Source organism: Bos indicus x Bos taurus, chromosome 29 (genome assembly GCF_003369695.1).
Source record: "Bos indicus x Bos taurus breed Angus x Brahman F1 hybrid chromosome 29, Bos_hybrid_MaternalHap_v2.0, whole genome shotgun sequence".
NCBI lineage: Eukaryota > Metazoa > Chordata > Mammalia > Artiodactyla > Bovidae > Bos > Bos indicus x Bos taurus.
In genome coordinates this window covers 33,836,522-33,849,120 of record NC_040104.1, presented here as the reverse complement: position 1 = coordinate 33,849,120, position 12,599 = coordinate 33,836,522, and the positions used below count along the sequence as shown (strand labels likewise).

Genomic DNA, 12,599 nt, shown 5'->3' with positions numbered 1-12,599 from the left:
TCCAGGTTTTGTGGATGACTGAGATGATAGGTAAATATCTCCAGAGGCAGCAAGGTAGAACAACCAGAGGCCTGTGCTGATCCCCTTTGTACAAGCCCTTGGGCAGCTGTCTTCAGAGAGGGGATGAATGTCGTAGGGAAGATCTAATCAAATCATAGAGGAGATGTGCCCATCACCCTGCACGTTTCCCTGAGTACTCGGGTTGTTAACCACCTCTAAGGCTGGATGTCCTGTTTGGGCTTCTCCACCCCAGGCATCACAGTGGACAAGTCGGGGCTGATCTATTTCGTGGACGGCACCATGATCAGACGCATTGATCAGAACGGGGTCATCTCCACCCTGCTGGGCTCCAACGATCTCAGTTCGGCCCGGCCCCTGAGCTGTGACTCTGTGATGGATATCTCTCAGGTAAGGAGGTTTTGTCTGCTGGGGCCCTGGGTCAGCATGCTTGTCCTCTCGTGGGCACCTGGCTTGCCTGCTGGCTGTTCGTCTTTGTGTTGCACAAGGCTTGTGAGCACACTCTTGGTGCAGGGCCTCTTAAGAGCATTAAGGACGCATAGGTGAGTCCAGCACAGTGTGGGGCTCTGGATGGTCACCATCAGAGGTGACAAATGGGTGACACAGGAAGACCCGGAGGGCTGAAGAAATCTGCCCCATGCAGCCCTCGAAGGCAGGAGAGCCTCATACAGTGTAAATTTAAATCCGTAACCTCATGAACTCACAGATACTTGAACATTGCCTGTTCTCCCTCTAGGCTGTAAGCTACGTGAGGACAGGAATTCTGTCCATCTTTTCCTCTGCTGTAACCAGGGTGCCTGGTACACAGGAGCACACCCAATACTCGTTTGTTGATTAATTCATTAGTGGATTGATTGAATCCCATCTTTGCCACTCACCAGCTGTATAACTTTAGACAAGTTGCTGAGGTCCTCTGAGCCTCGCTTTTCATGTCTCTAAAATAAGAGTAATTGATGTTGTCCTGGCAGGATTGCCTTGAGAATACGGAAACGATGTATGCAAGAGCTCCGAGCACCACTCGGCGCTCCGGAAGGGCTCACTAAACAGAAATTCTAGTCCCGCTTTCACAGAGGAGGTGACTTTGCTAGCTTGTGAAAGCTGAATAGGAGTTTGTTGGGTGGCAGGAAGAAAGGAGACATTTCACACAATGGAAACTGCGTGTGCAATGGCACAAAGGTGTTAGTGGGCCGGAAACATTCAAGGAACATTGGAAGATTGAGCACTGAGGACAGGGTTCGTAGAAGGAAGAAGCAGGAGTTGGAACTGGAGTGTGCTTTGCAGCCAGTAAGGAAAGGACTTGCCTTACCACACCAGGGTTTGAACCTCAGCGAGTGGGCTCCAGGAGCCCCATGTAGACCCAAGAGAGACACAAGGTTCTGGCTGCTGTTCAGCGTGTCCCTAGTTTGTCCTACAGTGACTTGAGAAGGGATGTGTCCTTTATTGCTCAATCCTTTAGTAGAATCTGGCTGGCGCTGAATCAGTGAATATCCATCTTGTCAATATTAGCAAAGCCAGAGATACAAGGAGGTTCAAATCACATTAAATTTGGATTTGGTGTTAGCAGTGGGCACACTTGGCTTTTTAAACACCCTCACTTCTAGGGGAGCCTGCATACAGGCCCTTTGCCACTCACTGCCAACCTGCTGCCTGGGTTCAACAGGTGACGGAGGCGAGGAGGCTCCCTGGCTCATGCCCGCCCCTGCTCCCAGCGTGTCGCCGAGCCCCTCACCCGGACCTCAGGGCTGCTGCCGGCCGTCCCGCAGCTGCGTGCTTCCCTGTCCGGTGCTGGTGTGGTTTCCCTCTGCACCAGCTACTGATTGTTATGCTCCCGAGTGGGAATTTGTTCTCTGCCACCCGTCTTTCCAATTTGGCAGGCTTCCCCTTGCTGGCTCGAGGGTTTCCCTCTCCAGTCTATGAGCAAGCTTGATTTACCCCGTCAGGAAGCAGCCACAGCCTGAGGATGTTACGTCCAAGTCTCTTCAGTTCTCCAAATGGGCCCTCCACCAGCCAGCACAGGGTGCCGAAAAATTTCAATCCACACGTTGGAAAATTGTGTAGCTTTAGCTGGAGGTGCTGCCAAGCAGCCAGATCAAAGTCTTGGAAGACAACTGGCATATTGTGGAGGGGGGAAAAAAATCCACGCTTAAATTCAGAAATCCTGGACTGAAATCTCCATGTCCCTGGTCCTCACCGCCCTCATCCGAATTGAAGCACAGGATTCTTTTTACGACACTCTCTGACATAGCCATAAACTCTTATACATGCATATGGGAAGGGGCCTGGCTTTCATCCTCAGAGCTTCCTCTATCACAAACATGCAGCTGCTTTACTGTGCTGTGTGGAGCAGGGAGGTGAGGCAGAGAAATGAGAAACCGCTCAGAGGGAAGAATGCAAAGGGATTATCATTACCATCTTTCTAAATTCCATATATATGCATTAGTATACTGTATTGGTGTTTTTCTTTCTGGCTTACTTCACTCTGTATAATAGGCTCCAGTTTCATCCACCTCATTAGAACTGATTCAAATGTATTCTTTTTAATGGCTGAGTAATACTCTATTGTGTATATGTAGCACAGCTTTCTTCTCCATTCGTCTGCTGATGGACATCTAGGTTGCTTCCATGTCTGGCTATTGTAAACAGTGCTGCGATGAACATTGGGGTACACGTGTCTCTTTCAATTCTGGTTTCCTTGGTGTGTATGCCCAGCAGTGGGATTGCTGGGTCATAAGGCAGTTCTATTTCCAGTTTTTTAAGGAAACTCCACACTGTTCTCCATAGTGGCTGTACTAGTTTGCATTCCCACCAACAGTGTAAGAGGGTTCCCTTTTCTTCACACCCTCTCCAGCATATATTGCTTGTAGACTTTTGGATCGCAGCCATTCTGACTGGCATGGGACTCTGTGGGTGAGGGCGAGGGTGGGATGATTTGGGAGAATGGCATTGAAACATGTATAATATCATATGTGAAATGAATCACCAGTCCAGGTTCAATGCATGATACAGGATGCTCAGGGCTGGTGCACTGGGATGACACAGACGGATGGTATGGCGAGGGAGGTGGGAGGGGGGTTCAGGATTGGGAACATGTGTACAAAAAAAAAAAAGAAAACTAATGGAATGAACAAATTCTTGTTAGAAATGTGAAGAAAACCTTTCATGGCTGAAAGAAAATTAGGCAAATGGCATTAACTTTAAATTTGGGGGGTGGGGAAAGCCATAAATTAGAAAACTTTTCATGTACTTTAATGAATTTTAAAATAAATCAAAGTGATTGAGCAGAAGTTTAAAAATAAGAATGCAAGGAGGAGAACCAGGGAGCTCTCTTGGACTGAAGACCAGGTGGGAGGAGAAAATAGAGGGAGGCAGAGAGTAGAGACGTAATGGGAGGTGCTGCCATCTGTCCAGAGCATCCATTCAGAACCAGGCATGAGTTCTCAACTCTGCAGCCTGCGGCCACCACAGACACTGAGTATCATCACCCTGTCCATAGTCCAAAATGATTTCCTGAGAACGTACTGTGTGCAGGCACTCTTACAAATGGGGACACAGAGATGGATATGACAACTTTTCTTGTTTAATTGTCACCGTAATCCCTCGTGGAGTCACAAAGAGTCGGACACCACTTAGCGACTGACAATAACAGTCGCTACAATAACAATAACAACAACAATAATCCCTCAAGGTAGGTATTGCATACCCCATTTTATAGATGGGGAAACAGACTTGGTGAAGGAAAATGTGATTATAAATGCAGAGCTCTGTGCTAGGTTCCCTCAGGGGTGCAGAAAGGAAATTTTTTTCATGATATCATGTAAAGCATTTTGAACTTCTTTCCCATATGTAGAAGGGGGTAATAAATATTACATAAGAGCCCCACACAGTGTCTGGCAGCTAATAATGGGCTGTAAGTATTCATTCTCTTTGTAATTTACAAAGAATGTCCTTGTGCATCGTCTCGTTTGATCCTCACGACTACTCATATAAGATTTATTAGCACCATCTACATATGAGGAAAGAAGTTCAAGGCACTTGTGTAACTTGAGGAAGGTCACACCTGTGGTCACTGGTGGACTGAACTAAGAAGTAAAGTGTCCAGACCCCCAATCCCTCCCTCTCTCTACGCCATTCACCAGTCAGTCATTCGTCCATCCATTTGATGATCCGTTTTTGCAAATAACTCTGCAATGAGGCAGTCAAGTCAGGGAGCTTTAATAAAGGCACAGCATGCTCTGGGGGAGGGGGAGGGAGCTTGATTGCATCTCAGGATGACAGAAGTGCGAGCTGGAGGGGAGGGACCTCAGAAACTGTAATGTCCCTCCGTTCTGGTGATGGGAAGTGAAGCCTCCACGGGGTCATCGCTAACAGAGAGGTAAAATCAGAGCAGCATAGGTACTTGGTCCAGAACCATCACACACGCACCATGACTCCAAGCGCACTTCTTTCGCCTTCTTTCCTGGGTGGCTATGTGCACATGTGCACGCAGGAGAGAGTAGGAGAGGCTTGTCCTTCCCTCCTCCCCGCTTCCTCTCCCTCTCCCTCCCAGGTTCCCCCACCCATCAAGGAGCCGTCTTTTCATCATAATGACGGGCAGAAAGGTCTCGGCAAGCATGTCCCCAAGGCACCACAGGGCCAGAGGGCATAAAATATTTAGCAGCCAGTGTTGACAAGAAATGGGCTTTAGGAAATTGAAAATTCCCCTGTCACTTGAGAGTAAACTGTGTTCTTGATGCAGCCGAAGGCAGCTGTGATGCTGTGCTCCGGGGAGTGCTGGGAAGTGTGAAGGGAGGCAGCCCAGCCGCTGGTGCTGGCGTTGCCTGGCACCCCCTGTGCTGTGGGGCAGAGGGGGCCCAGGCCGGGGGCGAGGGAGCAAGCAGACCCTCGGAGCAGTGCGGCTGGCAGGGCCTGCTCCGTGCTGAGAAGGGCCCTGAGCTCAAGGGCCAGATGGAGGTGGCCACGTCTCAGAGGTGTATTGTCTTCTGGGGTTTCTTTTCACTATAGTCAACTCCCACTTGCACATTGCAGGAAATATAAAAAATTTTAAGTGACAAAGAAGAAAGTTAAAATTCCCTCTCCTCCCAATACCGGTTAACGTTTCCGTATATAACCCTCAAGCTTTTAACCCCGCTTCTGTCCATCATCTATCTACTTTATTGTTGTCTGGTTCCCCCAGTTGGGATCACACTGTGATGACAGATCTTCAAACTGTTCTTTCTACTTAATATGTAGCAAACATCCTCCCGTGTCGTTAAGTATCCATCTGTGACGTCACTTTAACTGCTGCACAGAGTGCTCTAACCTGTGGGTGCGTGAGATGGACTATAATTTCTTCGGCCAGGTCTCTGTCATCAAGCATCTGGGTTGGTTCCAGCCTTTCAGCGTTATTAAAAATGGCTGTGATAAGCACCTCTGTAGTCAGGGGTGTACAGTGTAAATTTCTGGAAGAGAAATTGCTCACTCAAACGTGTAACATTTATTTAAATAAGCCCCAAGTTGGATGGAATGTCAAGGACTTGTTGGAGGCTCAGGATCCTAAGGCGAAGAGTCCCCAGCAGTGGGGTGGATAAGGCAAGTGCAGGCAGCAGCTGTCCGCCTACATGCATTGTGGCTGGATCTCTCGGGGAACACAGCTGGCAAAGGGCTTCCCTTAGTGCCAGCACCTCCCAGGGCGAGATACCCAACATCCCAGCCTCCAAGGCCACCAAGGCAAGAAAGAGTATCCTGACCTTAGACCTGCCAGGCTGCAGTCCCCTGCGTGCCCACCTGCAGGCCAGCCCGCTGTGATCCCTGCTGGCATCCCGGCCTGGCTCAGAGGAGGCTCAGACCTGGGGCGCAGGACCTCTGAACCCTCCATTCCCGTAGCTGACGTTGTTCATCTCTCCCAGGTGGACTTGTTCTCTGAGGTACTAGAAACCATCGTATCACCAACTTCAATATGCATGTGCAGCAGCCTCCGAGGGATTTTGTTGAAATGCCAATTCAGATTCAGTAGGTTTGGGGTGGAGCCTACCATTCTGCTATACTGACCAGCTCTCAGGCGATGCCAACGCTCTCAGGCCAGAGATCACCCTTGAAGGAGAAAGATCCAGTTTTGATTCCCAGGCACATATTAGGATCATCCAGGATGCTTTTGTGCCTTTCCCAGAGCTCCATACCCAGGGATCTAACTTAATTGATCAGAGATGGAATTTTAGCGTCAATACTTTCTTAAATCACCACGGGTCCTTCCTGTGTAGCCAGATTTGAGACTCACAGGTCTGCAACTATGTCAGACAGGGGCCAGGGTTGCATTCACTTTACATCCCCAGCCCCTAGCCATGTGTTACTCCATGAACTGAGAAATCCTCTGCCATGAGTTTAGCAACAATTCACGTAAGATCTTCCTTAAGCCTCTAAACAACTTCTCCTTCAGCCTCCAGACTCCATCTGCCTTCCCCTCCCACCTCAGTAACATTAGCTGCCATTCTTTGAGAACTTCTGAGGGGGTCAGACCCTCGGGACTATTGCCATTACTTATCTCACAGATGTGGATATTGAGGCTCAGAGAGGCAAAGTAACTTGCCCAAGGCTGTAAGTGAGGGAACGGGGATCTGAATCCAGGCGTGTCTGACTCGGAAGTCTCTCTTCTCACCTGTTCCTTTTGTTTGTTTGTTTGTTATCCCCTTCTCTGGGTTTTGTCAGTCTAACATAGACCATCAGATGTCTCGGTGGGGCTCTCGCATAGTTTCTGTCTGATCAGGGGCTGATATCTGCGGGTGATAACAGGCTGCTGCCTGCTGATCAGGCAGGACTGCCTGTGCTGGCGTTTGGTCCACTCTACAGCGACCCAGGGCTCTACAGGGTGTGGGATGATCGGTGGTGGGCACCTCGCCAGGCATCTGAGTGTCCGTGTCTCCATCATCAGGTTCGCCTGGAGTGGCCCACAGACTTAGCAGTCAACCCGATGGACAACTCCCTCTACGTCCTGGACAACAACGTGGTCTTGCAGATCTCTGAAAACCACCAGGTGCGCATCGTCGCCGGGAGGCCCATGCACTGCCAGGTGCCCGGCATCGACCACTTCCTGCTGAGCAAGGTGGCCGTGCACGCGACCCTGGAGTCGGCCACTGCCTTGGCCGTCTCTCACAATGGGGTCCTGTATATTGCTGAGACCGACGAGAAGAAGATCAACCGCATCAGGCAGGTCACCACCAGCGGAGAAATCTCACTGGTTGCTGGGGCCCCCAGTGGCTGTGACTGTAAAAATGATGCCAACTGTGATTGTTTCTCTGGAGATGATGGCTATGCCAAAGACGCGAAGCTGAATATCCCATCTTCCTTGGCTGTGTGTGCTGACGGGGAGCTTTATGTGGCCGACCTTGGGAATATCCGAATCCGGTTTATCAGGAAGAACAAGCCTTTCCTCAACACCCAGAACATGTATGAGCTGTCCTCCCCGATCGACCAGGAGCTCTACCTGTTTGATACCAGTGGCAAGCATCTGTACACCCAAAGCCTCCCCACGGGAGATTACCTGTACAACTTCACCTACACCGGAGATGGTGACGTCACGCTCATCACAGACAACAACGGCAACATGGTCAACGTCCGCAGAGACTCCACGGGGATGCCCCTCTGGCTGGTGGTCCCGGATGGCCAGGTGTACTGGGTGACCATGGGCACCAACAGCGCACTCAAGAGCGTAACCACACAAGGACACGAGTTGGCCATGATGACGTACCACGGCAACTCTGGCCTGCTAGCCACCAAGAGCAATGAAAATGGATGGACAACGTTTTATGAGTAAGTATTTGGTGGTTTTGTTTCATGGCCACACTGTAGAATTAGAGGTAAACTGATGAAGCGTTCATTTATGGATGTCTTTTATTTTAATTCACTTGAGATGCAAACCATGACCAATTACATGTTCTGCATGTTAATAACCCAGATGATTACTCCTAGGAAGGAATATGGTGTAGGAGGAAAGGCATGAGCTTTGAAGTCAGAGAAGCTGGGCCTGAATCCAGCTTTCCCTGTGGACTTAATCTCCCTAGGCCTCAGCTTCCACCTCTGTAAAATGGACTCACTACAGGGAGGTGACATAGATAGAAAGTACTTGGTTAAGTGTCAGCAATTGTCCACATGATCCAAGTCCACATCTTTTTTTAAAAGTAATTTATTTTTTATTGAAGGATAATTGCTTTACAGAATTTTGCTGTTTTCTGTCAAACCTCAACATGAATCAGCCACAGGTATACATATATTCCCTCCCTCTTGAACCTCCCTCCCATCTCCCTCCCCATCCCACCCCTCTAGGTTGATACAGAGTCCCTGTTTGAGTTTCCTGAGACATACAGCAAATTCCCGTTGGCTATCTAGTTAACATATGGTAATGTAAGTTTCCATGTTACCCTTTCCATACACCTCACCCTCTCCCCATGTCCATAAGTCTGTTCCTATGTCTTTCTCCACTGTTGCCCTGTAAATAAATTCTTCAGTACCATTTTTCTAGATTCCGTATATATGTGTTAGAATACAGTATTTATCTTTCTCTTTCTAACTCACTTCACACGTCCACATCTTTATAATTCAAAACTTTTTCTTTCACTTTTAACATTTTGGATGGAATTTATGAAGTGCATTAGATGCCTCCCTTCTCATTATACAGTCATAAATCTTTATTTTATGAGTCAAGGTCGTTAATAAGAAACAAGGCATTTGATGCTGCCAAATTGATCTCAGAGAAACAGCAGTGTGAGGTCCTGAAGAAAGATCTCAGCTCCCTGCCCTGGGATTGAACCTGGGTAGCCTGGATGAAAACCAGGAATCCTAGTCACTAGAAAACCAGGGATTAGAGGCTAGAAGTACAGTGGCCCTGACTCTTGCCACAGTTTGAAAGCAAGAATGTTTCAAGGAGGCAAAACCTATAAAAACAGAAAGTTTATTATTAGAGACACAACATAATGTCTGGGAGAGCACACAGGAAAAGAGTTTGTTTATCTGACTCAGAAGCAGGGCAGAGATACACACCCAGAGAGAAAGGGTATGGTCATCCTCTGTAATGAAGAGGAATGCGGTAATTCAGAGACACACATGCGGAGACGAGTGTGGGCATCCTGAATGAGGAGGCGCACAGTAAGAAGGTATTTAAATCACCTATCTAGCATCATCCTTCCTAGTCTTTGTTTACTTTTGACCGATTGTCTAGTTTCTTTCTTCACCCCTGACTGGTCGGTCCTAGGACCCTCCCCAGGATGCGTGCACAACTTTTCGCTAAGGTGGATCCCACCACAGAGGCCTGTGGGTGCATATCCACACTTACGGGGTAGGGTCCCCTCCCTTTCGACCCCCGAGGAGCCTCCCTGCACGTGGGCAGGCAGGGAGGTCGTCCTTGGCCTCAGGAGTGGGCCTCTTACCGCTTTACTTTAGCAGAGCTCAGCTTTTGCCACTAGCTTTGTCCTTGGAGTGTCTGGGTGAGAACAAAGCTTGAATTTTACTCTACTCGACAAATAGCGGGTGTCTATCCCGGGGGCCCATCTGTCTCCTACCTCGATATGAAGCTAGTTCCCGGGAAATGAGGCTATAGACCCGTCCATTCCTGCCTGAAGTGATTCTAAACAGCTCTTTGCTCCTGGGCCTAATCCTTAGTTTTACCACCTCCTCCCTCCATGTGGCGCTATCGTATCGTCGTTTCAGCTGACTTCAGTAGCTCGCTTCCCTTCTCTTCATCCAGGGTAGGGGTTCTTAAATGTACGTGTAGTCAGAGAACCAGACATTCAGCTTATTATAATCCTCACCAAAATTAAATATGTATATTATATCTCCAGGGTGTTCCTCTATGAGGTATTTTAATGAATAGACTTGTAACATCTATTTCTACTTAGATCCTTTTTTAGCTTCTTTTTGAGGTTTTAGCCGTGTTCCACACAACTGAGACTGTCAAATATTAGACAAGTACATGGGAGACAGGGAAGGAACTAGCCTAGCTGCCCATCACTGATGGGCTAGGAACTGTATTACTGCATTCAGGCCACGAATCATCTCTGGAAGAAACAGAAATGGAGACACTGAGGCTCAGAGAGGCTCATTTGTTCATTATTGTCTAGTGAGACCTCACAGAACAGGGGTCACAGCCCACATCTGTCTGATACCAGAGCTCATGCTCCTGCAGCTCTGCCCTGCTGCCCCGTGCGGAGTTTGTTAATCCCAAATGAACTTGAATCTTTGAACCCTAAGTTTTTCTCAACCTTGATCAAGCATCAGTTTCTCACAATCCTAGAGATAGCTCCCAAACAAAAGGAGCTATCATAGATTTTTGAATACAATTTGCACCAAAAAAGAAAAAGTCACAGCAGTTTGTACAAAGTTCACTGGCTAAATTCCCTTCTCCATACGGGCACCTTGTTAATTACAAAAAAAAAAAAAAAAGACAAAAATCCAGGAAAACAGCAATTATCTTGATTAACTCATCGAAATGGAAATACATTAAATAATTCAATTTTCCCCCAGTTGCCCAATGGAAATCCCTTATACATTATTTAGCCAATACAGGGGTTTCTTTGTCAGAGCAAGTCGGTGCCCTCGATTCATTCTCAAGGTCACTCTCTCAAATCGAAGACCAAATGCTTACACATCACTGCAGCCCTTACTCTCAACCAGCCCTGAAATTGAAAAGCATTTCCTACACCTCTACCAGCAAGGATCCCCTGCCCCTCTCCCGGTCTTCCTTGATGAAATTATACAGCCATATCTGATGGTTTATGAAGAAAGAAAAGTTAGTACCATCACTTTTTAGAAAATTGCATTTGGAATTCCAAAGTATCTACTTCATAGCTGTATTCAGAAGCAGAAGATAAAAGCCCTAAAAGAAAAAAGTGAAAGTCACTTTTTTTGAGATCCAACTGTGTACCAGGCTCTTTCTCATTTAATCTTCACAGCAACCTCAGATGGTAGAGATTATCAGTCCTGTTTTTTACAGATGATCAAACCAAGGCACAGAAAGAGTAGGTAACTAGTCTAAAATCACACAGTGAGAACTGAGCAGAACCAGAACATACGCCCACGTTCTTTCAACTACACTGATTGGGTTCACCTAAATTCTTTGTAACTTATCTGTATGTTAAGGACTAAAGTTGTATCTGTTTCATAGGGATAGTCTGGGGTTCAAATTTTCAGTGAGATAAAATATGGAAATCAATATCGGACTCATCATAAGTACTCAAATGACAGCAATTGTTGTTATTATTATTTCAAGTAACATTAGTATTAGCATTTCAAGCAGTAGCTAAGTCGCTTCAGTCATGTCCGACTCTGTGCGACCCCATAGACAGCAGCCCACCAGGCTCCTGCGTCCATGGGATTCTCCAGGCAAGAGTACTGGAATGGGTTGCCATAGTATTAAGTAATTGCAGAGATGTTGTTTGGGCATGTAAGGTATTTACCTGGCAGCAGTTTCGAGTCAGCTAATCAAACAAACAGACCAAAGTTGTAATTGAAGTTAGTAGAAATTAGAGGAGGGCTTCCCTGGTGGCTCAGATGGTAAAGAATCTGCCTGCAGTGCAAGAGACCCAGGTCCGATCCCTGGGTTGGGAAGATCCCCTGGAGAAGGGAATGGCAACCCACTCCAGTGTTCTTGCCTGGAGAATTCCATGGACAGAGGAGCCTAGTGGGCTACAGTCCATGTGGTCACAAAGAGTCAGACACGACTGAGCGACTAACACACACATGTGCACGCACATGCACACACACACACACACACACAGGAATTAGAGGGCAGATCAGAAGAGCAGACTCAGGTGTCAAGTCTGAGGGATGAAGGTATGAACCAGGAAAGGGGTCAGATTCCTGAGAATACCCAAAATGGACGGGAAAGAGTTATACAGGATGGGTCCAGGAAGAATGGTTCAATTCAGGTTGTGAACATAGCAAGGATACCAGATACTTATTTTTACTGGACATTTGCCATGTGATTTCAGGAGCAGGCTGGCTTCCAGACCCATGTCTCAACCAGACAGAAATAATGCCTGACCTACCCCATTTTAGGGCTATTAGAGGGATCAAAAGACTAAGTACATGCTGAAAGTGAAAATGCTTTGCAACCTTTGTTGCTCCCAAGAAGTTATGGTATCAAAATTATTATCATTATGGTATTTCTCAATACAGATTTGGACAGACTTTGCCAGTGCACATTGCTCCAGTGAATTTCCTACTTTTAGGTCCATGGGGCAGCTTAATGGATTCCAAACCAAAATGCTCTAATACTTAAAAAAAAAAAAAATCAGCCCAGTCTTGCCTATAACACAGGCTATTACTGAAACAAATTTTAAGTTGGCTTTATCGACCCTCTCAACAGATTAATACATCCAACATAAACATCTCACATGTCAGAGCAAGCAGCTTGACTTAAAGTGTTTATAATTCTGGGGAATCGAGGATCCTTTTCTTCCCTCAACCCAGAGATCTGCCGGTCGGAAACCTAAAAGGGGTCTGTAATGCTTTCATCTCTAGCATGTGGCAACATTAATTTCAGACTTGGGCTTCTGGGCTGGTGGCATTTGCTGGCTAAGAAAACGGCCTGACAAAAGGAGGCAGGTTCCAAAATT

General features: G+C 47.2%; 1 protein-coding gene across 11 annotated transcripts in view; it reads left to right on the top strand.

The window, feature by feature from the left end:
• Positions 1-12,599, top strand: part of TENM4 (teneurin transmembrane protein 4) — a 1,822,236-nt gene that overhangs the window by 1,768,174 nt on the left and 41,463 nt on the right. For all 11 annotated transcript variants that reach the window (XM_027532088.1, XM_027532098.1, XM_027532094.1 and 8 more), the window contains 2 exons: positions 254-408; positions 6,923-7,800. In XM_027532088.1, coding sequence (XP_027387889.1) covers positions 254-408; positions 6,923-7,800 — 1,033 coding nt within the window. The remainder of the gene's footprint in view (positions 1-253; positions 409-6,922; positions 7,801-12,599) is intronic.